This window comes from Hyperoodon ampullatus (genome assembly GCF_949752795.1).
Source record: "Hyperoodon ampullatus genome assembly, chromosome: 11".
NCBI classification, from domain to species: Eukaryota; Metazoa; Chordata; class Mammalia; order Artiodactyla; family Ziphiidae; genus Hyperoodon; species Hyperoodon ampullatus.
The window spans coordinates 84,915,936-84,943,352 of record NC_136924.1 but is presented as its reverse complement, the minus strand read 5'-3'; the positions used below and the strand labels follow the sequence as shown (position 1 = coordinate 84,943,352).

General features: G+C 35.2%; 1 protein-coding gene across 22 annotated transcripts in view; it reads right to left on the bottom strand.

Annotated features, from left to right (window-relative positions):
- Positions 1 to 949: 949 nt before the first annotated feature.
- Positions 950 to 27,417, bottom strand: part of C2CD5 (C2 calcium dependent domain containing 5) — a gene marked incomplete at both ends in the record, with an annotated part of 81,627 nt that continues 55,159 nt past the window's right edge. For 6 of the 22 annotated variants that reach the window (XM_079714260.1, XM_079714267.1, XM_079714264.1 and 3 more), the window contains 14 exons: positions 950 to 1,081; positions 1,778 to 1,924; positions 4,594 to 4,784; positions 6,116 to 6,217; positions 7,115 to 7,165; positions 15,600 to 15,686; positions 16,660 to 16,747; positions 17,229 to 17,318; positions 17,788 to 17,886; positions 18,097 to 18,158; positions 18,922 to 18,985; positions 20,896 to 21,036; positions 22,607 to 22,771; positions 25,865 to 26,051. In XM_079714260.1, the coding sequence (XP_079570386.1) occupies positions 950 to 1,081; positions 1,778 to 1,924; positions 4,594 to 4,784; positions 6,116 to 6,217; positions 7,115 to 7,165; positions 15,600 to 15,686; positions 16,660 to 16,747; positions 17,229 to 17,318; positions 17,788 to 17,886; positions 18,097 to 18,158; positions 18,922 to 18,985; positions 20,896 to 21,036; positions 22,607 to 22,771; positions 25,865 to 26,051 (1,606 nt within the window). The remainder of the gene's footprint in view (positions 1,082 to 1,777; positions 1,925 to 4,593; positions 4,785 to 6,115; positions 6,218 to 7,114; positions 7,166 to 15,599; positions 15,687 to 16,659; positions 16,748 to 17,228; positions 17,319 to 17,787; positions 17,887 to 18,096; positions 18,159 to 18,921; positions 18,986 to 20,895; positions 21,037 to 22,606; positions 22,772 to 25,864; positions 26,052 to 27,417) is intronic. The other 16 variants (XM_079714254.1, XM_079714257.1, XM_079714256.1 and 13 more) reach the window with 4 other exon arrangements.

Sequence of the window (27,417 nt, the reverse complement as noted above, 5' to 3'; positions counted from 1 at the left end):
ATTCTGCAGCATATTTACATTCAAGTTACATTTCCAAACTCTATGCCAAATAGTCTAACTCACCATCAAAAATCCCTAAGATATTACTAAAATTCTGTTTATTTGGTAGGAGTGCAATATCAGAAAATAATTTCATGTTCCTTCTAGATCAATTATATTTTAACTACTTCAACAAAATTCACTGGCCTTTTCTTCCCAGTTGAAGCCAAGCCTCTTCCAGACAAATTAAACACAAATTGAAACTTGGCTAGAAACGAAGTTATATAGTAATGTTTTTCCTCCTTCCTTATTTAAACTTCCAATGGAAGGACACTGGCTCTGATAAATTACTTTTCTTTTCCAGTAGTTAGGACATATTATGGATACAAGTTGCAGAATTTTAACTTCTTTTTCAAAGATGGCTGAAGCAATTTTCCCTTTCAGTTGTTACCAAATTCTTCATCAAAATAACATATTAAGAAACCCACATAGTTTTCTGAAAATTTTTCTCCATTTTCCCCATACATTCCTCGAATCAGATGACTTACTCATTAACAATTTGTTCATTTCTTGCTTAGTTTCTCTAAATTACACTAGGAGAGCTATCCTAATTTCCTGATAATCATATCATTTCGTTTTCTAAATTATGATTTTATTAAAATCAACATAAATTATACATAGCTTCCATCTTTACTACAGTTCTCAGAGAAGTTTATCTGAACTTCCTGTGGGGGGAGGTGCGGTCAACGCTCCACGGGGCCTGTCCGTCTAGGCTGGCCAAACTAAAATGTCAAGATTTGAACATTCTCAGGCCTCCAAGTGATCCCAGACAAATCGAATATACTCATAATGTATCAATTCTTCCTCAGTTCTCTCAAGTTCATTTTTTACATCTAGTAAGATAAATGAATGACAAAACAAAGGAGACCCATGAATGTCATTTAGTGAAGCTCATTCTTTCTAACTGACTTCAGGTTGTAACTTCTCCTCCAGTACATGAGGGCTGGCAGGTGGCAGCTGGTTGCTGAGTTGACACCACTTCTAATTCAGATTCACGAACAAAAACCACTGCATCACCACTTACGTTTATAAGACACTGTGCCTATAAGAACAACAGGACATGTTCAGTCACAAACTCAACAACACGCTCATACTCTTCTGGCTACACTGGGGGCAGTGCCGTAGAGCTGAAAAAGCGTACAACCCAAGAGAAAAATGAGCAAAGGATAAGAAGGCAATTCACAGGAAACAAAGAAACTCATTAATATAGGTATTTAATTTTTTAAAGGGATCTTTAACAATTGTGAGTTATGAACAAACTGATAAAAGAAATTTATTCTAAGATTTAACCTAAGCAACATTCCCTTGTCCCCATTAACAGAATTATATTACTTATTAGAAATAAACAAACAGTGTGGCCCCATCATGATGTACTCTTCACCAGCAGGGCAGTTAGAACTGGACAGCATCACATTCCAAACCAGAGGGCGTCTGTAACTGTCCTCCGTTAGCCATCACTGGATCCCAAAGACCCACCAAGAAGGTGGAGGAAACAGTAATTTAGGAGCAAAACTTCCAGAGGTATTTAAGAATAATAACTAGTCACTGGGGATGTGAAAACAGCATCTGACCTATGCAGGACCATGGTTACCAACATATTCATTAAAACATGTTTTAAGCCTCTAGAATCAAAGAGCTTTGAAGAGCAATTCTCTTTTTCGGGGGAGGGTGGGAGGTGAAAAGGCCATGGGATACATTCACAGGTTCCCGCCACCAGAGGTTTTTAACCCCATCTCACCTGGTTTTTATTTGGATTCTCCATGAAGACACACTGCTTCATTATGTAGGAGACAACAGCATTCCCTCCCAGTGCAGCCACGTGAGCTCTCACCATCGCAAACACTTCAGCAATAAAAGCATGGAGAAAACCACTGACACCTCCTTCCTAAATGATGACGCGCAAAAAACCAAACTGGATACATGTGTAAACTAATGTACATAAAACATCAAAGAATACATATTAAAACATCTTAAGTGATCTTAATATAACGGACGATCATTTTAATTCCCTCCATAATGGGGATTTGTTGCATGAATGAACAAACAAACAAACAAACCTTTACTGAGCACATGTCTACGACAGGGATTACTATCTTCATTTTACAGATGATGAAACTGAAGCTCAGAGAATCTGTGACGTGTCCATGACGAGCCAGGACCACAGAGCTAGCGGACAGATGCACCTCCCTCTATCAAGTCGTTCCCATCATCATTCAAATAAATTGATGGTAAATATAAACAATGAGACTTCCCTGCTATCCATATCTCCTATTCTGAAAATGAACCAGGTTCCAGTCGCACTCGTCTTTTTCAGTTTCTCAAAGGTGTGACATCTTTTCCTGCCTCGGGGTCATTGCACATGAAGGTTCCACACCCAATTTTCCACCAGGGTAACTTTTACCCAATTCTTCAGGTCCTGGTTTACATGTGACTTCCTCAGAGAAACCTTCCTTATCAGATCTAAATTAAGTTCTCCCATTATATTCTCTGACAGGCCCTGTTTTATTTCTTTATATGACTTACTATTACTAGGAGTTACCTATTAATCACATGATTATTTATTTACTGTCCACCATGCCCGAGTTCCACTAGACTAAATCCCATCAGGTCAGGAACTGACTCTGCTGTGCTCACAACTACATACGCTAACACCTACTTCAACAGATGCACGTACTAAGTGGTCTGTACATATTAGTTAGGGAATGAAATCCAATCGTTTGGGGAACTTTTTCCATGTTCAAAAACAAACAAAACAGAAACCAAAGGCTAAATGAGAGCTTAAGATGCTTTTCAACCTAAGTTTTCCACAAATTTTACTGGATGTTATTTAGAGTCTAGGAAGAAATTTCCAACTTTAAACTGGAGATTAAGGGCAAAATTTAATACACTGTTAGAAGAACCATTCGTCCAGGTCACATCTTTCTGAAAAGTCACAGGATGCTACATAAAGTTTTGTACAGGTATCTCCGTTGGTAATTAAGGAATTAAGTGAGTTGTGTCAGCCTGCCTCTGACTCAATCATCACCCGGGACAGTTTTTTCTTTTACTTTTATCAGTTTTCCTCCTCCATCTCAAATCAAGAAATTCTGATAGCAGAGTAACAGAGACTACAGAGGGGTACTTTTTAAAAGATTATATAATTGTAAGCAAATAATTCATCAAGCAATGAATAAATTTGGGATATTATACCATACACTTAATATTACAAATCTCTGTTGAAAGGAACTCTACTGTGAAGTAACATTTTGGGGTATGGTTGCTTAAGCAGTAGAGAAGGCACTTAGGAAATAAAATTTTATGGATTCAAGAGTACAATATCCATGTGTTAGTAAGAGCAACCGGAAAAGGTCAATTCACCAATCTATGCCAGCTTCTCACACCCAAATTTCTGTGTCAAACTTAATAAAAGTGTCTCCTATTTTAATTCTACACTAAAAGGTTTTTGAGAGTATCTTAAGATAGTTTCTTTCCCATCTCAACACAATTAGAATATGATTTTAAAAAGTAATTTATCTTAAAGGAAACATCTATCTAATTAGTTAATCTGTCAGAAGTCACTCTCTCATTTACACAAAAACAACTTATGTTTACTCTGCACCAGGCACTGTGCTAGGTGCAGGAGGGTGAGCATGATATCAAATATTAATAAGCAAGCTGTTATTTCCAAGAAAGTATAGAAACACTACTAGTGAAGCAATGGGGAAAAAGCATAGTTAAGTCATGTTTATAATGAACACACTTTTTAAAAATACAAACTAGTGCTGAAGTAAATTTTGAAGAGTTTATTGGGTTTCACACCTAAATAATTAAAAATTTTCCCCATTCACAATAATTTGCTTAGCAGTCCTGCTCCAAAACATAAGACAAATAGAAATATAATCTTTTCTTGAGTTTAAATTCCTCTGTAATGCAAAATATAATAGGCTGACTCTGATTCTTAACTTTGACTACATCAAGTAGAAGATTAGAACTGCTGTTACTTAAAAAACAAATTAAAGTTTAATGATACCCAGCCAGTGTGAGGTAAGAACTTGAACAAACATTTTTACACACTGATGGCAAGAGGCGAAGAAAACAAGCGGCCTCAGTCTTTTTCAGAGGAAGAAAACGATAGAGCTAAATGACATAAACAATCCCCAAGACATCCTCCATGATACAGTCCCTTACTATTTCTAAATGTAAACCCTTAAAAATTGCTATTTAAATATATCTCAGGCAAGTACCTACTGAGAAGACTAAGCTGTTCTTTCAGGGCTATTTTAAACCTCTAATCAAACACGGATACATTTATTTGTTTTAGTTACCACATGATAAGGACCTGGAGTTTCTAATAACAAATGGGATTAAACCCAACACAACTCTTGGGATAATACTAGCTGCTAGAGACAATCCAGACAGGTTATGAAAAAAAGGGTGTGTGTGTGTGTGTGTGTGTGTGTGTGTATGTTACTTCTGGCAAATAAACAACCAATTTGAAACTTGTTTGGTTTTGATACTAATATCTTCAACCACAGAAAATGCACAAAAACAATTAAATAACAATTATAAAATTACCTCACGAAGAGAAGTGGTTTCCCGAATAAAAAACATGTTAATTATCCCAAGATATTTCGTTATTTTTGCTCCAGGAATGAAGGAAAGAGGTGTCATCTTAACCACGCCAACTGTAGAATTTGCACAAGGTGGAGAAGAACGATTCCGGAAATTTCCTTCACCCACTGGACTTGCTTTTTCGACTGTCACAGCTAAAATTGGAGAAAGAAGAGAAAGCATCAAGATCATATGCTGGTGACTCAATTATTCCCTAAGGTTTCCAAATAAGTGGTGACAACATTCAGCTGTCTGTGAGGCTAAGCCATGTCATGAAAGAAAAGAAATTATCATGCACTGCATGCAATTAAAAATAGAGACAGAAAGAAAAACATAAGAGGAAATGCTGGAATGGAATCTTTTGGAAGAAAAATGGCATTCCTGCAAAAGAAAATGTTGATGAGGTGGAGCTACACACACAATGATCGTTATAAAGTGAAGAAAAAGCGGTAGAGCATTAAAAATTATCTGCTGTAGGAACAAATTATTATAAGGAGAGTGTGAAAGTTGTTACATTTCCCAGTGCAGCTTTTTCCATCTTTTTTTCAGACGACTTCATCATTGTCAACTTGTAGATAAACCATATCTTAACTAGTTGTAGTAGGTTTCTTTTCCAAACCTTCTCAATAAAACTCATAATTTAAAAAATTCAACAAATGACCTTGGCTGTCTAAAAGTTGTTTGTTCATAAAATAACAAATAATAGCTACCACTTACCAAATAACTACTATAAAGCAGACATATATACATATATATACACACACACACATATATGTATATATATAATCCTTACAATAACCCAGCAACGTAGGTGTTATCTCCATTTTACACATGAGGAAACTGAGGCTCACAAAACTTAAATAACTTGCCCAAGGTTACACAGCTATTAAAATGGCACTACTAGGATTCAAAACCAGATCTGGCTGGTTCCATATCTTGTAATCTTCCCCCTAAAACACAGTTCCTTCCCTTTAATGTAAAATCTTTCACTCAAATACCTCAAAGTCTACCAAAACACATGGAGTATAGATAAAGAACATGTAAGTACTGATCCTGAGTCTAGCAGTGAGATAAGAGTTGACCACTTACTCTCTGGAAATACCTCATTCTTTTATCACTCTGGATATCACTCTTAGTAAACTGACAAATACCGTACACTACCTAGTACCTTGGGTCCTGGAAGAGTGTCTCTTCAATAAGAGAGTTCATCATTTCCTTACACTAGATGATATAATATCTATTTATATACTTTCAAGAATACCTTCACAAAAATAAAATACTAAAAACACAACCCTACAGTTAAAGTTAAAAAGATCTAAAGGCCCTTCAATAGCTTTTGCTAAATGACCTTTAGAGTCTGCAGCTTTCACACTCCAATACATGACTGATTGGCAATGTTATTACTGAGTAGTCAGGTCTAGCCTTCACCACTGGGAAATCAAGGATATGCTTCTCAGATTGTAACATGGTAGAAACATCCGCCTACTTGTCTTAATTGATCCACGCCTTATGGTCTGAGCTTTCAGTTTAATGAGCTCTATCCAGCTGCTGCATCTGTCTGCAAAGGAACTGTAATCAACTGACGTTGCTGAAAACACAGACAGAAAACAAAAGAAAAAACAAAGAAAAAATATGGATGACGTCTCTTACTCGTCGTAACACTCCTTCCGATGATGTAATTTAACTGTAACTTAGGGGAAAAAGTGGTCCTTTTCAAGTCAGGTAAGAGAGATAGTAAAGAGTCAAGCTTTAGACACTGATTTGTCCAAAACCAAGTTCTCAGCTGGCTGAGAATCTTTGGTGATGTCACAGCTGTGTGGTCTCTTAGGGGGAATGGAAGCAGGTCTAACAGAGAGATCAGGGAAAGGACCATACGCTGTGTTTTAACTAACTTCATTTCCCATTCTTTTTACTTCACACTGTTTTAGCTGTTTATATTCAGGGCTTTAATTTACAATCTGAACTTTGTGAATAATTCCTTGCCCTAATTTTACCCTGAAATCAAAACTAAAAATAATGAGAATCAAATGGTAAAGAATACATGAAAAAAAATCACTAGTTAACTTATCTTTTATTAAAATATCTTCTTTCTACCAATAGTAGGAAAGCCAAAGGGTCATTTTTGTCAATATTCTATTTCCATGTCTGATTTTGGCGACAAAGCTTCTGATAACATGGGGGGAGGGGCAAGTGTGAGCCGAACAAGTTCTTATTTTAAAAAGAATAACTTTTACTACTGCCAAGCTAAAAAAACAATGTTAAAAAGCTAAAGCCTTATTTTTAGAAAGTGGGACACTATTAAAAGGCTAAAAATGTAAATATTCGTTTAATTACTATTTTGTAAGACACATTCTAACTACAATAAAGCCACATTTTGGTGTCTATTCCATCGTCCAGTGCATTTCTCTGATGTCTGTACGCTCATGAATCACCACACTAGAATTTCACACCTTTGGAGACTATTTGCTTAATTAGACAAACTCACCTCTCTGTGCAGCTGGTATACCTGAGTTAGAACTTGCACTCTCCAGGTGTTCTAATAAGACAATATGAACAACATTAGCTTGGGTGCTAAGCATAAGCCAGTATCTCTTCTTTGCTCTTGGTTAATACTCTCTAAAAGCCAGACGAATAGGAGGAAATCTTTATGGCTTCATTATAAAAGTAAACCAAAAAGAAGTATTTAGGTTTAAAACACAGTTTCTATTGATATATGAAAACTAGCTCCATTAATAAATACCATGCCAAGAAAGATTACTTGTTACTATAACACAAAAAAAGTTTCAGAAACTCTACACACAAAATATCAACACAGTAACAAATGTTAGTGGGATGGAAGCAGGACGTGAGAAGACTGAACAGAGAAAAGGGTCAACCTACTGGGAAGAAAATCTGAAATGAAAAACAGAAGGGAAATGTTTGTGGCGGAAGAGCCAGTAAGATTAAAAATTACAGACAAGGCAATGTCCTATGTCTCACAGATAAACACAAACCTCAGCCTGACCCGCCCCCTCACCAACCCCTTCATTCAAGGCCTTCGCTTTCAACAGCTCCTTCTGGAGCTATCAAGACTTTGTGGAACTAAAAGGTGACCGCTCTCCACGGAAATAACTAGGAATCCCAAACTAGAATCCTTTTTACAGTAAGCTCATAAAAGCAGCATCCTGCATTCTCCCTGATAGTTTTATATTTTTACTATAGATATTTAAGTCATTGTACAAATTTAAACAGTACTATAAAAATAGAAAACTTCATAATCTATTTCTAATGTTCAGGCTCTATCCACACTAGCATTATTTGCATTTTTGTTTCAAAGAATTTCAGAACTGAGAATATAGTGTGGCCAAGACAGAAATAACACATGAAAACACTAAGAATAATTTGGGTCAGCCAGTCTTTTTTAAAATTATAAACTAAGTAAATATATGTATTTTTGTCTCTGCTTAATGTGTTGACCTTCTGGTAATATTCTTAAATTAGCAAAAGTTAAACTTTTCAAAAATCGGATTTATAGAATGTTTCTGTTAATTGGGCGTAATGGAAGTATCTCCCGCACCCACCCCACCCCCCAATTTTTAAGGCAATGACCACAAGCTAATACTGGAGAGTGTACAGTGGCTGACAATCCTCTTACAGTACAGAACTGTTCAATAAAAGGGATCACTAGGTGAGGTCCATACAATGGCTATGAGGAGATCACGCTGGACGCGCCCTGACCATCATGCCCTCAGACTATAGTTCTAGAGGGAGTATCCTCCTGATTCAGGATCCTGAGGGGCAATGGAAGCCCAGGAAGCGATGGGACCTACAGGGGGAAGACCAGAACAGAACTGACATTCAGAGGCTTACCAGATCTCTAGGGACAGCTCAGCCTGGAAACAGACCCAGTGCAGAAGCTGGGACAGTAAATAGCCCACCCCAGGCTCATACATCCCAGGAGGGTCCCAGAGCTCTCGTATGTCCTGTGCAGTATAGCCTCAGTAAGTATAGACACAGAAAATATAGTCGGCTTTAGGTATTCTGTGAAAGTTTTTAAAATGTGCGGATGGGAAGGAGGGGGAGGAAACTAAAAGAAAAAGTGAAAATTACTAAAATTGTCCTCTATACCTTGATATTATCTTGGTAATACGGAATTCTCTAGTAGCAACTGTATATAATTTAATGGCAAGTACCCATGAAAAGAGCTTAAACATGTAGAAGGTATCTGTTCCCATCTCTAAATATGTCAGGTGGAAAAAAACAAAGGTATACAATGATCTGTAGAATATTTGTGTTTTTAAAAAAGGATAGAGTATCTTTGCAAAGACAGACAATAAGCTGTTAAAGAGTATCTGCCTCTTGGGAAGGAAAATGAAGGGAGAAGGAAGCTTTATTTTGGACAATGTGATTTTTTTTGTAGTATTTGAATTTTTCACCATGTACACTTAGTACACTTACTACTTTTCCAAAATAAATTTTACGAAAGGTAGAGAAGAAACAAGAGAGGGAAAATATTTATTCCCTGCCCTCAAATATGAATGTGTTTGAATTAAAATTTGAAAAGAACAAAACTTTTCAATTAGAGACGTGGAGGGAAAGGCTGAGCGACGAGATTTTTGACCTCACTGAAGGAGAGCAGGTTCATCTCCTAACATGCTTGCCAGGATGCTCATGTTTTCTCTCAGAGAAAAGGCTCAAGAGGAGCCGGTCCTGGCAGCAGCTGGACGTCAGCACCTCGGACTGCTCTGAACACCTCAAGTATCTAATGACCTCAGACTCGCGGTCGCTCTGCTCCTTCCGATTACAGTTTGGCTTCCCAGGTAGTAACAGGCTTTTCACAAGAGAAGGAACTACAGATATTAGCTGCCCGGCTCACTGACGAAGCAGTAATTCTGCTTAAGAATAAATAAATCCGTATGCAATCTCTAAGCCAATACTTAAAAAAAAGACAACATATTTCATACTCAGGGGTAGAAATCTTATTAGAAGTCCTTTGGGCTTTGTTGAGGAGCTGGCACCCAGTTCTGGCTGGCTATTTGCACACCTCTGTGGAAGAGTTTGACACAAATACTTCGTATGCGAGGTCCCCACTGTAGCTGCAAAGACAGTCTACATCAAGCCACCCAGCAGCCCACTTCTCTTAGCATTTCCTTTCCCACTGAATACAATTTTGCTTTTTTGAAAAGTCACCAGTTACTGATAATCCCGCTATCCCTCAAAAAACAACCCTAGAAAGTTACTGAGGCAAACAGAACATGCAGATTGACTATTTTCTTACTACACTTGAGCAATTTTTAACAGGCCTTAGCGGAGTGGGGAGGGGGATTAACCTAGATTAAAGCAGTTTAGTGGAAATGAGCATATAGATGAAAAACAGAAAAAAAATGTGGCAAGAATTCCTCCTCCCTCAATTAGACACCTGCCAGTGCTTCCGAAGTTGAGATGCTTCCATTCTCCTAAATAACCAATGACAAAGGTATGGGTTAGCTATGATAAAGTTTTACACTGACTACTCTTCTAACAACTTACTTTCTACCATTAAAATTTACAGATCACCTTTGCTTTGAATAGCTAAAAAGTATTTGAGATAATCTTTTCCAGTCACCCTAAGAAAATTACAGAATTTGAAAAACCTCCTGCAAATTCTGAAAAGATTCTCTGGCAGATTAAAATATATGCAATCTGGAGTCCTTAAACTGTATGCTTTATTTTCCTGTTTAACCACTCTTAGTTTTAAATTATTATGATCAAAATTTGGTTTTATGTCCCTTTAAGCACTTCCATCAATCTATAATGCATTGATCAGCTATGTCTTATAACGATAAAATCTGGCTTAATGACTGAGTTAAACAAATGATGTACATAAACATTCAGTATAAATCTGGTCCATAATGGTCTTTAAATATTGGTGGATTGATAATGAAATTGCCATATTATAGTTAAAAATTACTAAGGCATACAGAAAGACACAAATTGCTTCGATCTGGATATTCCACTGGTAAAAAAAAAAAAAATTCAACTACATAGCTACACAGGTAATACATACAGTAGATGACAAAAGACAATTAGCTGCCCTATTTGAGTCATTAAAGCTTCCAACCCCGGGTGTGCAACATTCTAACTCACTTTTCTTCTTCAATCCCCATCATTCACTCTTCCTCTCACTCCCATCCTTTGTATGCTTTTTTCCAAATAATCCTTGTTTTGGGTCAGTAACCCAATTCAATTTTCTTTGCTTTTCACTTCCTCTGACTCTGGATTTCACTGCCCTTGAGCTCTTGAAGAAGCTAAGGTTCCTTATCTCTACTTCTCCATCAACTCTTTCTTTCCTTCCCACTTCTTGGGTGAGGTTTTCACATTTTCCACTCTTTAGTTTCTATTTTCCTCTCATTCTCCTTCCCCTCAGCATTTTTCTCCTTTCAGGACCCCTCACTCACTGCTGTGGCCACGGATAACATAAAGAACTTTAGCATTTTTTATAGTTGCTACCATTTGGTCACAGTGACAAAATATATCTTAAAAAAGAAAGAGAGAAAACAGACATGCAATGAACTCTTAATACATAAAAACATTTTTAGTTAGCATAAAGAATTATATATACTTGTAAGAATTCAGAACCATTAGTTTGGCAGGAAAAAGGAAAAGCTAACTTTTGTAGTTCCTATAGATTTATATTTCTAATTACAAGTTTAAAATAATGTGAGGCAAGTCATTTAAGTTTAAAAAATTAAACTGTCCTTTAAAATCAAATTTGGTTTAACAAAAAGTAATTCTGATAGCCTACCATAAAAATAAAGAAAAAAGCTTCAAATGTGGATATCTAATTATGGAGTATAATATATTGAGGGTGTAAGCAAACTTGTTTTCTTTTTTACTGTAACCCAGAATTTGACCTATATTTGTCTTATTCGTCAGCAACTGCTCAGTGAAAAAAGAACTTCTCCCAGGCTATAGCTAATGCCACTGAATGTGAGGATACCACCCCAGCATAAAGCAAAATGAACACAGAAACAAGGGTGGTATAAAAAACTTTTCCTCTATACAGTTTCATCCAACAGTATATAAATACTAAAACTGACTTAATTAAACCCTTTTATAGCCTTAAACTCTCAGAATTTTAATGAAAGCAATTATGCTACTATAGATTAGATTTATAAAGTATTTGAGATCTATTTAAAGTGGTATATAATTCAGACACATTTGTCTAATATAAGTTCTTAAGTCCCAAAATATGGTATCAAATATCTCGAGATTCAGGTCTTTAGACATGTATCTAAAGTAACATGCCAACCTTTTACAGAAATTACATGCGTAAAATTTTTAAGATTAATTACACTTCATGAGAAATATCTTATTGATTTTTTAAAAATTTTTACCCAGATTACATTCACTCAGATTCCTTATTTTTACTATATTTGCTCCATCTTTTTTCATTTTCATTTCATAAAAATATATATCATTTTTAAAGCCTCTTAGAAAACCATTTCAGAGTGAAGTGACAGATATTCAGAAAGCTGACATGTAGATATTAATGAGGAGGAAAAAACATTATGAAAGTGGTATAAAAAATTTGCTATAGTCATCTTTTTTCTTAATACAGTTTCATATTTTAAAAAAAGTAATTTATGGTGATGCCACATCATCTCTGTTCCTCATAGTATTCATCAAAGAATTTTGATGACCTTCACATGATAATGTCCTTTAAGAAATTACTTAGGCTCAGCAGGTTTTAATATTTCAAATCGGAAAAACCATGGTAACTATCAAGGTAACACCAAATCAACCACAAATTTGAGACATACATCAAACTATTCTGTTACCTTGAGGAACAAAATATGTAACAAATATAACAAAAGATGGAAGGAAAAAAAATTAAGCATGGATGGACAATTCAGGCCCAAGCTTACTCTACACTGTCAGTTAGGAAACATGTTATTGAAGCATCTTTTCTTCACATAATACTCACTCATTTTCAATAACACAAAAAGATAAGGAAAGGTTTATCTACAAGTGAAAAGATGGAAGTATTAATAAACATACTGTGCATAGCTCTTGAGAGTACTCTGTCAACATAAAAGGAAATAAAAAATTTTAATAAATTATCCCATTTGTGATAAGAACATGAAAAATAAATTAGTATTCAAAGTTTTCAGAATTAAAAAAGATAAATCTCGATCAGCTTAGCTAACTGACCTAACAGAACTATAAAAACTATATATTTATTTACTTATCAGTATTAGTTAACTTTTAAACCTCTTGTGGTTGCAGATAAGAAAGTAGAGAAGTTCTCGGAGCGTTTATTCCTCACCCTCACCTTTCTCTCTCCCACCTATTTCCTCTAAACTGCTAAGCTTATCTTTTCCCAGATATTTCTATTCTCTATTCAAAGCCTTCCTTCATGTTACAATGTTCAATTACTACATTCATGATATAACACTCTATTATTACACTTTTCAGACCTTTTCAAAACCAATTCTATCCTCAAATTTTCCAAAATACTTTGAGATAACTTTTTCTAATATATACATCATAGCCCATGTTCTCCTGGCAAAACACGAGGAAGCAAAGACAATACATAAGCATGCAACGTAAACCACAATTTACACGACTTTAAAAAAAATAAACAGATAAACTTTTTAGTGTTCGTTGATGAGTTTAAAATGTAACATTCAAAGAAAGGCACATAGGTTTTATAGTTAAGCACTTAGTATTAAAGTTTTATATATATTAGTATTAGATGTGATGATATTGATCATTATGAAGCTGACAATGGTGACGATGATGATGATAAGGGTGGCATGATCTGATTCAGTGATTTTCAAACTCTTTGAAACACTTTCTTCCAACAAAACCATATATAGAAAGCTGATACATAAAGCGTAGTGCATTGAAGCTGCTCTAGTTCAGAAGTAGGGGGTCTAGAGACCTATCTTCTCACCCCCCCGGCACCTTGCCTCCTGGAAGGCCATGAGGCACCTCTGAAGAAACTCTATGGTCTGGAGGAACAGAGTTTAAAAATAATTGGTTTAACTGATTTGAAGTTATTTGGAAAATTAATTAACAGAAGCTCAGTGTGACCTCAGGCATAATTTAGCTTTTATGTTTTTAATAATAGGGACATGTTAATAATTGAAGAACCATAAACTACAGAAACTCAAGAAATCAGAGAATTTTAAAGGCTAGAGAGAATCTTAATCCTTTCACATTTTACAAATGAGGAACTAAGACTTAAGTGGCTTAATTAGAGGTTACCTGGCCCAAGTTCTCACACTTTATCAGTAGCAGAACTGAGAAGAAAAGCCAGGTCTCTTGGTTTATTACTCCACCTATAGCCCCTCTCCATGCTCCTTAAAATAAATTGCAAATATTTTAGGGATTGTTCAGATATGACTCATTCTACTCAAATTCTTCTTTCCTTGTTTTTAAGTTCAGAGTATCATTTGTGCAAAATATACTAATGACTTCAAAAAGCACTTTGAAAATATTTTGAAAGCTACTGCAGAAACTGTAAGTTATCAATACAGATATGGCCAATTTACAGAGTTTAAATCTAATCTTCTGCAGAGTTCAGTAGCTATTAACAACATGGTAAAGTTGAGCTAACAGGGACCCCAAATCCACAAATAAATATTTGTATAGGTTAGCAATTGATCAAACCTTTTCGTCGTTGCTGATTGGGTTTTTGGTTTTGGTTTCCCCCTCGCCACCACTGCTGGGTAAGGATAAAAGAAGTGATACCTAAAAGTGGTTTGGAACTAACCCTGTGTTAAATATAAGTTTCTGTAGAAAATAGGTGTTTAAAATAAAATCCTATCTAGTCAGTTCAAGGAAGATTCTAGACTGTTCTGCTTTTTGTTCTGAAAGCTATGTTTAAGTTATAAATCTGAACTCAGATTGTCTTTGGATTTGATTTTTCCTCTCTATTCTTTCAAGAAATTCTCTATGGAGTTCTAAATTAGAATTTTAATTTAGACAAAAAGGAAAAAGAACCACAGTTACCATGTTAGAAAGTTCAGAATCTGAAAGTAGCTTCTTTTCAGCTTCAAAATATGAGACAAGATCTATTTATCTACACAGGCCTTGCACTGATTTAGTAAAGACTCTATTGACATATAGGCAATGTGAATATAAAACTATGCTGTATTATAACTAATATGGTATCAGATAAAGTTACTGACAAGTAGAAACCATAAAATAATGTCACTTGTATTATAAAACGGAAAAATTAGAAATGCCAATTTGGTTTTAAATAACAAAAGCACCATTTCTAAGAATAAAAAATTTAGGAAAAAACACAAACTACATTTATTGTGTATGTAATGCTACAAGATAAGGTACAGTAATTCTGAAATTTTTATAATAAAAATTACACTGAAATCAGAAGAGAAATGGAAAAAAACACCTCCCACTTTTCTCCAAAGATTGTACAGATCTAAGTAGATCTACTGCTATTGAATTAAGGGACAATCATTTTGCATTTGAAAAAATGTTCCTCAAATATAACCAAGACACCCAAAAGACAGAAAGCTCATCGCTTTCTCACTTGTACTAACCTCCACCCAAAACCTCTCCACATAGCTTCTGAAGAAAATAAGTATTCTGTTTGTCTATGAAAATCTAAAAATTTTTGCCGAAGGTTAGTGTTGCTAGAAAAAAATTTACCAGATATAATATAAATATCAAAATATACCATATGTGAATAGTTACTTTGGGAAATCCAAATCTCTGAAAATAAAACTTTAATACATTTGAGTTACAAGAATGGAATATCACACAAAAAATTACCTTAATAAGTTATGATGAGATTACTTGAGAAATTAAAATAAAAGGAACATTACTCTCTCCCCTTTATGAACGCGAAGAAACATACAATAAGGAAATGAAGAATAAATCTCCATCTCAAAATTAAGTTAAGATTACCTACAGTGAAGAAGCAAGTGAAAGGATCTAGAAACTAATATTTGTGCTTGCATTTCCCTTATTTAACCAACCTTTAGCCGGTGGAAAAGGATGAGAAGGAAGTGAATCTGAACAGAGTTCGAGGGGAAACTGCAGAAGTTCTTCATTATCTGTAGAGGCTTGAGAGGCAGGAAAAACACAAGTTAATTAGTAATGATCTCTTACTAGTTTTTTAAAAATTACTCTGGGATAACATATAAATTTCCCCCCAACTCAGTTAATTCTGGTTGTTTTGTCCTTGCTCTCTTCCATGGGGCTCCTTTACCTGCAGACACTGAGAGTGGTTGCTATCTTCTCTGGTGGGGCTATTGTGAGATTTAGAAAGGGTAATGTATATAGATCTCTTAGCACAGTGCCTGGCAAAGAATAAGCACTCACTAATGATTATTATTATCCTACTTTTTGTACTATACTAGTTCTATGACACTTAAACCAGTTATTATCTATATTTTTTGATAAATATCTGAACACAATCATTTAATACATCTATCTGATATTAATTCAATGCTATAGATGTAGGATATATTCAACTTAAAAAATTTTAGATTAATCATGAGTATTTATTTAGCCAGTAAGTCATTAAACTTTAGAAAGTACACTATTTCCCTCTTCTTTTTTTTCAGAACACACAAATGGTTTCTAAGATTTTGCATTTCTTTGGAATATATTAAGCATGGTACTTCCTAAATTTTACTGGATAAAGAACAACTCTGAGAATCTGCTGAACACTATGGGACCTTTCCTGAGAAAAATCCATGGTGCTTGCTACATCAGTTGGTTCTCAGATGCCTTGAGGACCTCCCCAGAATTCCTAGGATAGGAGCCTCTAAATTACTGCAGAACTAATGTTATAAGCTAACTCTAAAAAACAGCAGCATTTTCTATGTAAATAGCAGCCAAACACCTATTCATGTGTGAAAAATATCGTCAGCCATATGCTTATCCACAGTTATCTTGATAAAGAAAACAGAAAAAGTGACAGTATCCTGTCAAGAAACACATCATTTATTTATTCTACCTATCCTCTATATTTTATCACTGAACTATAACACAGACAAACATGAACTATGCTCCCATCTACCATAGGTTTACCTCTTTGCAATGACTTCTCAGCATGTGTTTTTGTGGTCTGTAAAGCCTGATTTTTGTCAAAAGTTATTGCAACTGCTGTGACTGTAACCTAGAATCACAGAAACAATATGATTAGCAAAACAATCATTCCCCAAAAAAGCTTCTTATAATTCTTTTTCAGTACCATGGAACAACTTATACAAACTGGCTAATTTGCCTTTCCGGTTAAGATTCTCAACCAGAACTGCACATAAACTCAGACATTCAGACTACAACTAAGCCCAACATGTATACCTAAACGTAGGTATTCCAGAAAGAGATCAAAAACCTTCTCTAAAAGATGGGGTCTAGAGAAGTCGCACAGAAGCACACCTTCTAGTGTACATACGCTGGAACACACATATGAGTACACCTTCAGATAACTAGAGTTCACAAAAGTGAAACAGACAGACAAGGTCTGACTCATACTAGTACGTTTAAAAATATTTTGAAGTAAAGCAGCCTATACTTCTTTAATTATGGCAAATGTATAATATTAAAACAGACCAAAGTTAGAAATCTTCTTTAATAACAGACTGAACCTTAGTTACCTGAATTAATTCATCTTCAGGGAGAGATACTGTAAAATTTACATGGCAAAGGCAGCAGGGGATCATAGACCGTAGTTTAAAATACAGGCTCTACACAAAAGAAAATATTAGTAATATCATTTCTTTTAATTTAAAAATTTATAAAAACTGATCTTTTAATGTACATTATACTATGGCAAATAAAGTTGAGAAGATTAAAACACTTCTGTTTCGTCTATTCTTTCATTAAGAATACATTTTTAATATCTAAGCAGACAATAAGATTTAATCATATTTCTAAGTCATAAAAAAATAAGGGGTTTTTTAAATTTACAAATATAGATTTTTATGAAGTTTAACGCTATGAAATAACTTAAAATATATTCCTTTTATAGTGTGGCATATTAAGATGGAGAGGACATCTTTAGCATTTTACTTGATGACAGGTTAAGACTGATAAGTAAATAAAAATAATTCGGCCTGCAACTGTGTAAGGTATTCCAGACAATATACTTTTCTTCTTTAATTTCATGGTCCTGAGGAGTTTTAGCTAAAGTATAGTTAGTCAAAAGGTTCCTACCTTGAGCAAGTTTTCACAGAGATCATTAAAATTCTTATTGAGGGCTTGATTAGTTAGATTAAGGCTGCTTAATCGGATTACTCTTACTGATGTGAACATCTAAATATGGGGAGATATAATGGCATGTCATTTCATTATTTTGAACTAAATACTGTAACAGAAAATAAACAATCATAACTACTGTGGTATTTTTTTTTAAGATAAGATTTTAACTGCAGTAAAGAGGCCGAAAAGAAAACATATATTAAGAAAAAACTTGTTAAAATCACATATGCTATATTTGCTTAAAATAAAGAATAAAAGGTTTACCTGTATTTCAGATGTCCAATTATTTATACCAGGCATAATTTCTGTATTACAACTATAAAAGCCTGTCAAAATAAATTATAGGGAAAACATATGATAACATTTCATTTATTTTTGTGTTAAAGAATAACATTTTTGGGGGCTTCCCTGATGACACAGTGGTTAAGAGTCTGCCTGCCAATGCAGGGGACACAGGTTCGAGCCCTGCTCTGGGAAGATCCTACATGCTGTGGAGCAACTAAGCCCGGGCACCACAACTACTGAGCCTGCACTCTAGAGCCCACGAGCCACAACTACTGAGCCCACATGCCACAACTACTGAAGCCCACGTGCCTAGAGCCCGAGCTCCACAACAAGAGAAGCCACCGCAATGAGAACCCCACGCACTGCAACGATGAGTAGCCCCCACTCGCTGCAACTAGAGAAAGCCGTGTGCAGCAACGAAGACCCAATGCAGCCAAAAATGAATAATAAATAAACTAATAAAAAAAAAAGAATAACATTTTTCAATTATTACATGAAGTTCTAACTAAGATCCATTCATTCTTTTTTTCCAAAACTCTGTATCTCTGGGAAACTTTAGACCATGTTAATAAATTATCATGGTTTTTTTGTAATGCATAAACATAAAAGGATTAAAAATCAGTTCACCTAAGTTCTAATGTAAATATTTTTAAACGATGTGGTTTCAATCTTGGAACAGCAAAGAATGTGACAGAAGGTAACACTGATAAAGCCGTTAAAATAAAGTTAGTGCTATAATAATTATGAACTGAAATACTGATATGCAAAACTAGTCAAATCTCCAGGTAATTTTTCTCTGTTCACCTGAAGGAGGCGGAACATCAGTGAGTAGAGAATGTACGTCTTCCATAGCATCTGTGTCATCGATCTGAAAATGAAAGAATGAACCTATCACATAAGTAGTAAATATATAATTGTTTCAAATTTTTAAAAATTGTTTTTATTATTTATTAAATAGAAAATGTAAGAGTCAAGGAAAAGTAGGGCCATTTTTCCCTAAGTTAAAATACAAAACTTGAAATTTTTGTAGTATCTATAAATTTTTCCACAATAATTATAAATACTTCTAAATGAAATATTTTACATTATAAAGTATATTGAGTTTTAAAAAAATTGAGCCTTTTCTCAAGTCTTTATGAGGGCATGTTCCAAAAGATTTACAAAGATAACAAGCAATCATTATCTCTATTTGTTTAAATTAATAAAGTGCAATTTAAAAAATCTTTTGACTAAATACAGAACTGCTTTAAAATAAAATTACATAGGGGTAAATTTAAAGGCATGTCTTAAAAGAGTAAGTACAAATTCCATTTTTCCTACATCACAATATTCTGTTGTGAATTATAAGTAATGAACATATCCAACTGGACATATATTGACATTCATCTGTACACTGGGGATCTAAGTCCTGACTTACATCCGAGATGTCAAGAACCACTTTCACTTCCACTTTGCTTTAGCCACTCACAGTCATGGCCATAACTCGATTGTGGTATTCCCCAAAACATGCTACACTCAGATCTCCAGCATTCTCCAACTATAACCCCCATCTCTCTCACTGTATCTACACCTTGCCCTCTTCTGCCCATACTCCAATCACTTCTGTTCTCTACTTAGCCAGGATCCTTGGATCAGAAAATATGAAAAATGCTCTGGATCAAAGTGAAAGTAACCCTCATCTGGAGGGTTTGCTAAACAGATTCCTGGGCCCCACCTTGAAATTTTCATTTACTAGGTCTGAAGTAGGGGCCACAGAGTTTGCATTTCTTACAAGCTCCCAACTGTTGCTGATGCCACCATCACAGGGCACTTTGAGTACAACTGCTCTAAACTGTACCCTGGAACTTTTTATTCCTTAACCTTTTACCAACCTCCATTTTTCTTCTCCATTCTCAGACTGTAGAGATTATGAGAAAGAGGCACAAATTCATATAGTTTGAGTTTTCTACAAGGTAACACTCTCACCTCAGTTAAGCCTTGAGCATCTCCCACAGCTGACATCCTGATCACATTCAAGGGCACTATTCTAGACTCTTCAAACCTCCAATCCCATCCCAATACAATTCTACTGGCACCTTCCTGCTTTATTGAGATCCAGGCATCTGATTTTTTCTCTCAACTGGCACCTTACCAGAAAACATTTCTAAGTATCCTCATTTATTTTCCTTTCCTTCAATATCAACGGAAGATCGTCTATCCTTTCAGAGCTAACCATTCTACAGGGGAGTGCATGGGAAGAAGGTCTGTGAGGGCACAGGCTCCATAAACCTTTCATGTCACATTTATTCTCTGAGAAAGTTAGTTCATTCTGGATGCATTTTTACAATGAAAGTTCAATTACACCCTCTGAATTCAGTAAAAAAACACTACACTCAGAATTCACAGTGCTTATATTATTGTGCTAAATGTAAAAATGTTATAATTATAGTAACATGTTATGACATATAAAGCAGGTAATAATTATAGTAAGTGAAAGAAGAGAACCATCTTATTGAAATTAATCCAAGTTTACAAAAAAAGCTCTAAAAGTTTAACATTTTAATTATATTTCAACCCAAACACTAATTTTTCCAAAACAAAGTTTTCCAAAACTTTTTTAACTTTTGTTAAACAAAAGATATGTTAACAAGTTTGTTGTAATTTCTGTAATAAAATATTCTTTTGATATTTTTAACAATTGTAATGATACAAAAATATCACACCAATTTAGGACCTGACTGTAAAAATATATATCTTATCTTCCAAAAACTTTAAGAAATTAGTCCAATGCAATAATACCTCCAAAACAAATGCATCTTTTTTCCCATGTGAAAGGTCCAATTCTGTAACTTCATCAGAGCTTTCTGATTGAGATCTCAAAAGTCTTGAGCGTTGTCTAGGTTCTGGAATGGGTGATCCTATAATCTCTTCACATATCTCCTAAAAGAAATATAATTGATTTATATCATATGACTGTCTTTTTCTATTTTGGGGTGTTTTTGTAAACTGCAGTCTTTTTTTTTTTATTGAGGTACAACTGACATGTAACATATTAGTTTCAGGTGTTCAACATAGTGATTTGATATTTGTATGCTTCAGTCTGGTTTTACATTTTTATATTAACAGAAAACTACCGGGGGGGAGGGGAGTATGTAAAATGTATTCATAGTCCATATTTAAGTATAACCTTTATGACTAATTAACCTTTTACAGAGTACATAGTTATTTCCTTTAATTGGTAATAACAACCTTCATACACTAATCCAGAAACCATCACAGACACAGCAAGACAACACTGACATCTAGTGTAAAAAGAGGACACTACAATTAGTAGGGAATTCGCGGTCCTTCCAGATCAGAAGGTATTTTCTACTCAGCATTTAAAAGTCTTAATAACCTGTAAAGAATTAAAGATTTATGTACCCAAATAAGATTCTAATCTTTTATATCTTATGCAGTGGTAATTTTTCAAAGCCTCACATAGTAAAATGTGGAATATGATATATGTATCTATGTATATTTATATAATACACATATTATACATGTATTTGCTATGCAGCTTATTTAGCTAAATAAACTTTGACAGTTACAGTAATGATCTTTTTGAGGTCAGTGTAGGCTACAATCTTATATGGGTTAGTAAGCTTTCACCCATTTTTTAGCCAAAGATCACAGCTAATCAGAGGTTCTAAATATCTGCTGGTCACAAGGAATATCAAGAGAATGTGGGTATGTAAGCACAAATGTAAAAGACACAGCCTGTTGTTGGTGTAACAGAACTATCTTTAAAAAAAAAAAAAGGAATTATTTTAAAAAAGGTTTTTCAAAAATGTTTTCAATGTTCATTGCTAGGGCATACCTTGCATAAGACTGCAACCACACAGTTTCATAACACAGTTACCTCTGCAGCACCTTTGCATCCATTTGTCTTACTTACACTCCACATTAACCTGCCCTAGATAAACCTGACAGGGTACCTATTACAGTGACTACAAAAATGAGAAAGAAAAGACTCTGTATTCTTGAACATTTTTACCACAGATAAGCAATCTTTCTTTTTACTAAAAAAGAACATTTTAAGCCATTCCTTTAGGCATTCAACAAGTATTTATCAGGTGGCTACTACCAGGAGGAACTGGTCTAGCCATTAGGAATACAGCCCTGATGGAGCTTCATTCTATTGGGAGTATCAAGCAGTAGACAAAAATCAAAAACATATTTCACACACAAAGACACACAGAGGTAAGAGAAACAGAAAACAATAAAACACAGAAGGAGGATAGGAAGTACCAAAAATTGACAGGAGAGTTAATTTTTTAAATAGGGTGGTCAAAGTCAGCCTCCCTAAAAAATAAGACATTTGAGCATGGATGTAAAGGGAGGTGAAAGAATGAGCAATGAGGAGAGCAAATCTAGACAGTGGCGGAAAAATTTTTAAGAGAACCTAAAGATATACTAAAACCGAAATAGCAACTTATATATTCACAGTGGAGATAATTATTTCACTTACCGGAGGATTGATTTCATATAATTCTTTATTCTTAGCAATCGTGTCATTTATCTTCTTCTGCATATGAGATATATGCTGCTCGTACGAGCCATCATTAGGAGTCTTCCCAGCAATCTGAATACCACCAGGTGTTGGTAAAGCTGCTAAATACACACCTGTGGCCGACTGGTAAAAATAATGGGGAAATAATCAGAAAAAAAATATCTAAAGAATAATAGTCTTTAAGTTTTCATATTCAGGAATGTGGTCCTTGCCCTGGAGGAAAAAGATAATTAGCACCAGTGCTTGCATAGGACATATGTGGAAGGGCACAGAAAATCAGAACTGGTAACAAGGGTTGGTTACTTCAGCAAGAATTCTGGGTAGGTTGGGGACAGCAGTGAAAGGATGATTTACTTTTCACTGCATACCCAACTGGACTTTAAAGTTTTTTTTGTTATGATTGTAAAAAAACTTCACTGAAAAAAACAGCTTACAAAAATATGACTGAAAGTTGTTGAAAAGTAAATTTTTCATGAATGAGTAGTTTACATTTAAAGTGGCAAAAGTAAAAGGGAAACATGCAAAGCAAGTAAAGAAACTGAGTTCAGAAAGGATAGGAAACTTACTCAAGATCACACTGTCAATAAATGTGGGGAAGAGACTTGCATCTGTTTCCGACTCCAAATACCAAGAACTTTCCACTATACCATCCTGCCTCCATAATCACCAAGAGAGAAAACTTGATACAGACTTATTTTAAATATTTAATTAAATAACTACTGAATTGTGACTTTATAACAGTACTACATGCCATTAGTACTGAAAAACTATTAGGGGAAATCAAAACAAGATAAAACACACACACACACACACACACACCTATGTACATTTATGTTTAAATATGCTTCTGTAAGTAAAGCAAAGCAAAAAAAAAATGTATAAAAGTACAAACATCAAATTGTTAACATCAAAGGAGTGGAATGGAGAAAAGAGAAGACAATTCTTTTAACTCTGGATATTTGCATATTTTGAATTGTTAGAGTTGTTGTTGTTGTTATTGTTATTACACAATTGCCAATTCTGTAAAAGTCTTTCCTAGAAAGGGTATAGTACTCTATGAGGAAGTCTGTGCAGCAGATGAAATTGATCCCCAGAAGCTCTTTCTCCTGGGTTGTTCATGTGTCCATGACTGCACTCACCACCCAGTCTCTGATGCTCAAGCTCAGACGCCTTCTGCGCCATAGTGCCCTATCTCTAACACTTTCTTAACTGCATTCACTAATGAGGCAACAGCCCAGAATGGCTGAGAACACAAACACCAGAACTAGACAGGCCTGGGTTTGAAACTGAGTTCCGGTACATATAACCATATCACTTTGGACAAGTCTCAACCTATCAGAGCATCCGTTTCCTTGTCTTATAAAGTGAAGATAATATTACATTCTTTCTGGAGCAGCCCAGTGCCAGACACCCAGGAGGCACTCGTCAGAGATTAGTTATCATGGAGGCTACTCTCGGGACCTTGAGATTTAACTGCACAGGCTAAAACAGCACAAAGATCAAAAGCTCAAACAGTTATAATGAGTGTCACTAGTGATCAAGAAGAAAAGATTAGTAAGAAGCAGAAAAGGCAGTATTTGAGGCAGGCACTGAAGAATTATACCAGGGTCACAAACTAGTTTCCTGGGGCTCAACCATCGAAAGTGTTCGCTACAATTGGCACAATGTTCTTTAAACTTCTGAATCTAAACCAAGCTCTTAGTTCCCAAGACACCCACCAATAACTACAGTTCTATATTCAGCCTGACTACACATTTATGTTATGCCCTCGCTAAGCTTGTGAGTTTTTAGATGGGTGAATTATAACTAACACTCTTTTCCCCAAATTAACCTAAATATCAAGTATTTTAATATGAATCAGATTACCTTTATTAATCACTGCAAATTCCTCTTGTTAAAAAAGTGAGATTTCCTAATTAATCATCAACACACACTTATCCCCTACATACATAAATTTGCATATTTGCTTTTATAGAAAGAATAGATGAAGCAGGAAACAATTTAGCATTTTATCTACAAATACATACTGAGAAAAAGAAACCAAATTCCATAAATTTCTATCTATCTATCTATCTATTTATTTATTTATTTAGGCTGCACTGGGTCTTTGTTGCGCCATGCTGACTTCTTAGTTGTGGCATGTGGGATCTAGTTCCCCAACCAGGGATCAAACCTGGGCCCTGTGCATTGGGAGTGTGGAGTCTTACCCACTGAAGCACCACGGAAGTCCCCCATAAATTTCTTAAAATTAAATTCTATGCATGTCTCAGAAAGATGACAGAGAATTCCAATTTGAAAAGCATTGGTGACATAGACAAAAATTCTGGCTGGCAAAGAGTGGAGAATATGAAAGAATTTCCTTAAATATTTTGCAGGTATCTAGTTCTCTGGGTCTCAGGCTACTTAAAAAGGCAGTTCTCACTTTCCCCACTGATAACTTTCTAGTCGGAACTTATTTTCTAATAAGCCAAGGTGAATGTGAAGCTGAGATAAAAAGCTTTTCACTGCCTCAAAATTTATTAGCACTTCAGAAACACATGTATTTTATTGCACAATCCACTGCTGAGCACTGGTGCACATGTCTCTCATGTATTGATTTTCTCCATTAAAACTAAAGATTCTTTTAGCACAGTGGTCCTCCCTGCTCAGGAGTGATTTTGTCCCCCAAAGGATATCTGGTAACGTTTGGGGACAGTTTTGGTTGTCACACTGTGGGGAAGCTGTTAGCATCTACTGGACAGAGGCCAGGGATGCGGCTAAACAGCCTACAGTGTACAAGACAGCTCCATATAACGGAGTTATCCAGCCCCAAATGTCAATAGTGCCAAGAAGGAGAAACCCTGTTTTAGCAATGTGCAAACAATAATAAAGTTCAGAACAGTGGTGGCCAATTTACAAAACAAGCTATACATGGCAATTCTTAGAAATCTGACCATAGGAATTATGATCAGAATACAAAAATATAATAATAGTATAAATATAAATAAATTTATATAATAGTTTATTAATTTAATTTCAAATAATAATTTATAAATATAAAAACATTTGAAAGCCTATCACTAGACTTTTTTTTTTACTTCTTGTAATGTCCCTTAAGCCTTAGAAGCCTTAATGCCAGATCTTTAGATAAGTCTTTTTAGAAGACTCTTTGAATCACATAAAACAGAATCTACAACTACAGGAATCACAGAACAAAACCAAAACATCGAAACTCACCGCTAAGCCCATCAACATATTTTCACCCACTGAGATCTGAATTCTCAGTCCAAATAAAGCATTCATTCCTTTGAGTTTTAGTTTATTCATTAGCTGAGTATGCACTTCATATTCCATAAATGGCAACAGATTACTGATAGCTGTGGCATTTGCTTCTGCTTGTGCCTTCTTTTTTAAGCGACACAACCTGTTAAGGAAAATAATTTAGTCAGTGGAGAGTGTTCTTGGTACAATCTTAAGAAATGTCCAATTTTCTTAAAGTTTCTAAAAGTGTGCTTGATAAAACATTTACTTGTTTCAAACGGACTTCTTAAGTTTTATCAATAATCTTTTCTGTCATTTTTTTCACTGTACATACTTTTGCTAAAAGTCCTATTTGAATAAAAAGGAAAAAAATCTCAAAATCTCTAGAAATGAAATAAATACTGATCCAAATCACTAGAGAATATAATTTTGCACCTTAGGTTTCATAACTCCCTGTGATCATATAATGGGTGGATAGCAAAGGAAAAATCTTAATTTACTCATTAAAAGAATACAAAGCCTACTTGAGTATACACCATGTGCCAGGCACTGTTCTAGGTGGTGAGCACTGATCAATGAATAAAACACAAAGTCCCTGTTCAGGCTTATATTCCAGTGGGGGCAGAGGGGAGGGGAGTAGGAATAAACAAAGAAACAAGGCAACCACAGATAAAGCTTAAGAATCCAGTCTGTGCAGAAAATAAACCAGGTGAAGAAAAGTGAGAATAACTCAACATAAGGCCTCACAGCAGAGATGACACCTGAACTGGGATCTTAAAAGCACGATGGAATTGAGAGCGCTGGAAAAAGACAATGACGGAATGGAGCTGGCATATTAGAAGAACCAAAAGGAGACCACTGTGGGTCAAGTGAAGTGAGCAAGGGTGAGGGCAGCACAGATGAGGGTGCAGTTAAGCATGGGCATGAGCATGTTAGGGGCTTCGGGTCATGGTGAGGAGTTTGATTTTATTCTGCCAGTAATGGGAACCCCCACATAGGTTTTAGGTAGTAACACGATCCAAAGTATATTTTAGGACATCGTTTATACTGCTACACAGAGAATGGAGTAAAGATAAGAGAAATGATGTGGGGATGGCAGACAAGAGGCTTAAATTTAGGTAAGAGACAATGAGAGCTTGGACTAAAAAAGGTAGCTGTGAAGATGAAGGAAAGATCCCCAAATTGGCAAGCCAGGCTATTTAGGACAATAGTTCTCAAACTCTGCCTTGCATCAGAATCACCTGGAGGGCTTGTTAAAAAACAATTACCATCCCCAGAGTTTCCGATTCAACAGGTCTGGCACATGACCTGAGAATTTGCATTTCTATACGGTCCCCCAAAGATGGTGATGCTATTGGTCTAGGTACCACACTCTGAGAACTGCTGATGAAGACTAATTCCCTCTTACCTAAAACAGAAAAAAAAAAAAAAAAACTGAATAAACTATATCTTTAAAAATCTTCCTAAAAGCATCACAGGACCAGGGCAAGGAGCAATGCAGGGTACAAACATAAGGAGGTAGCATAAGG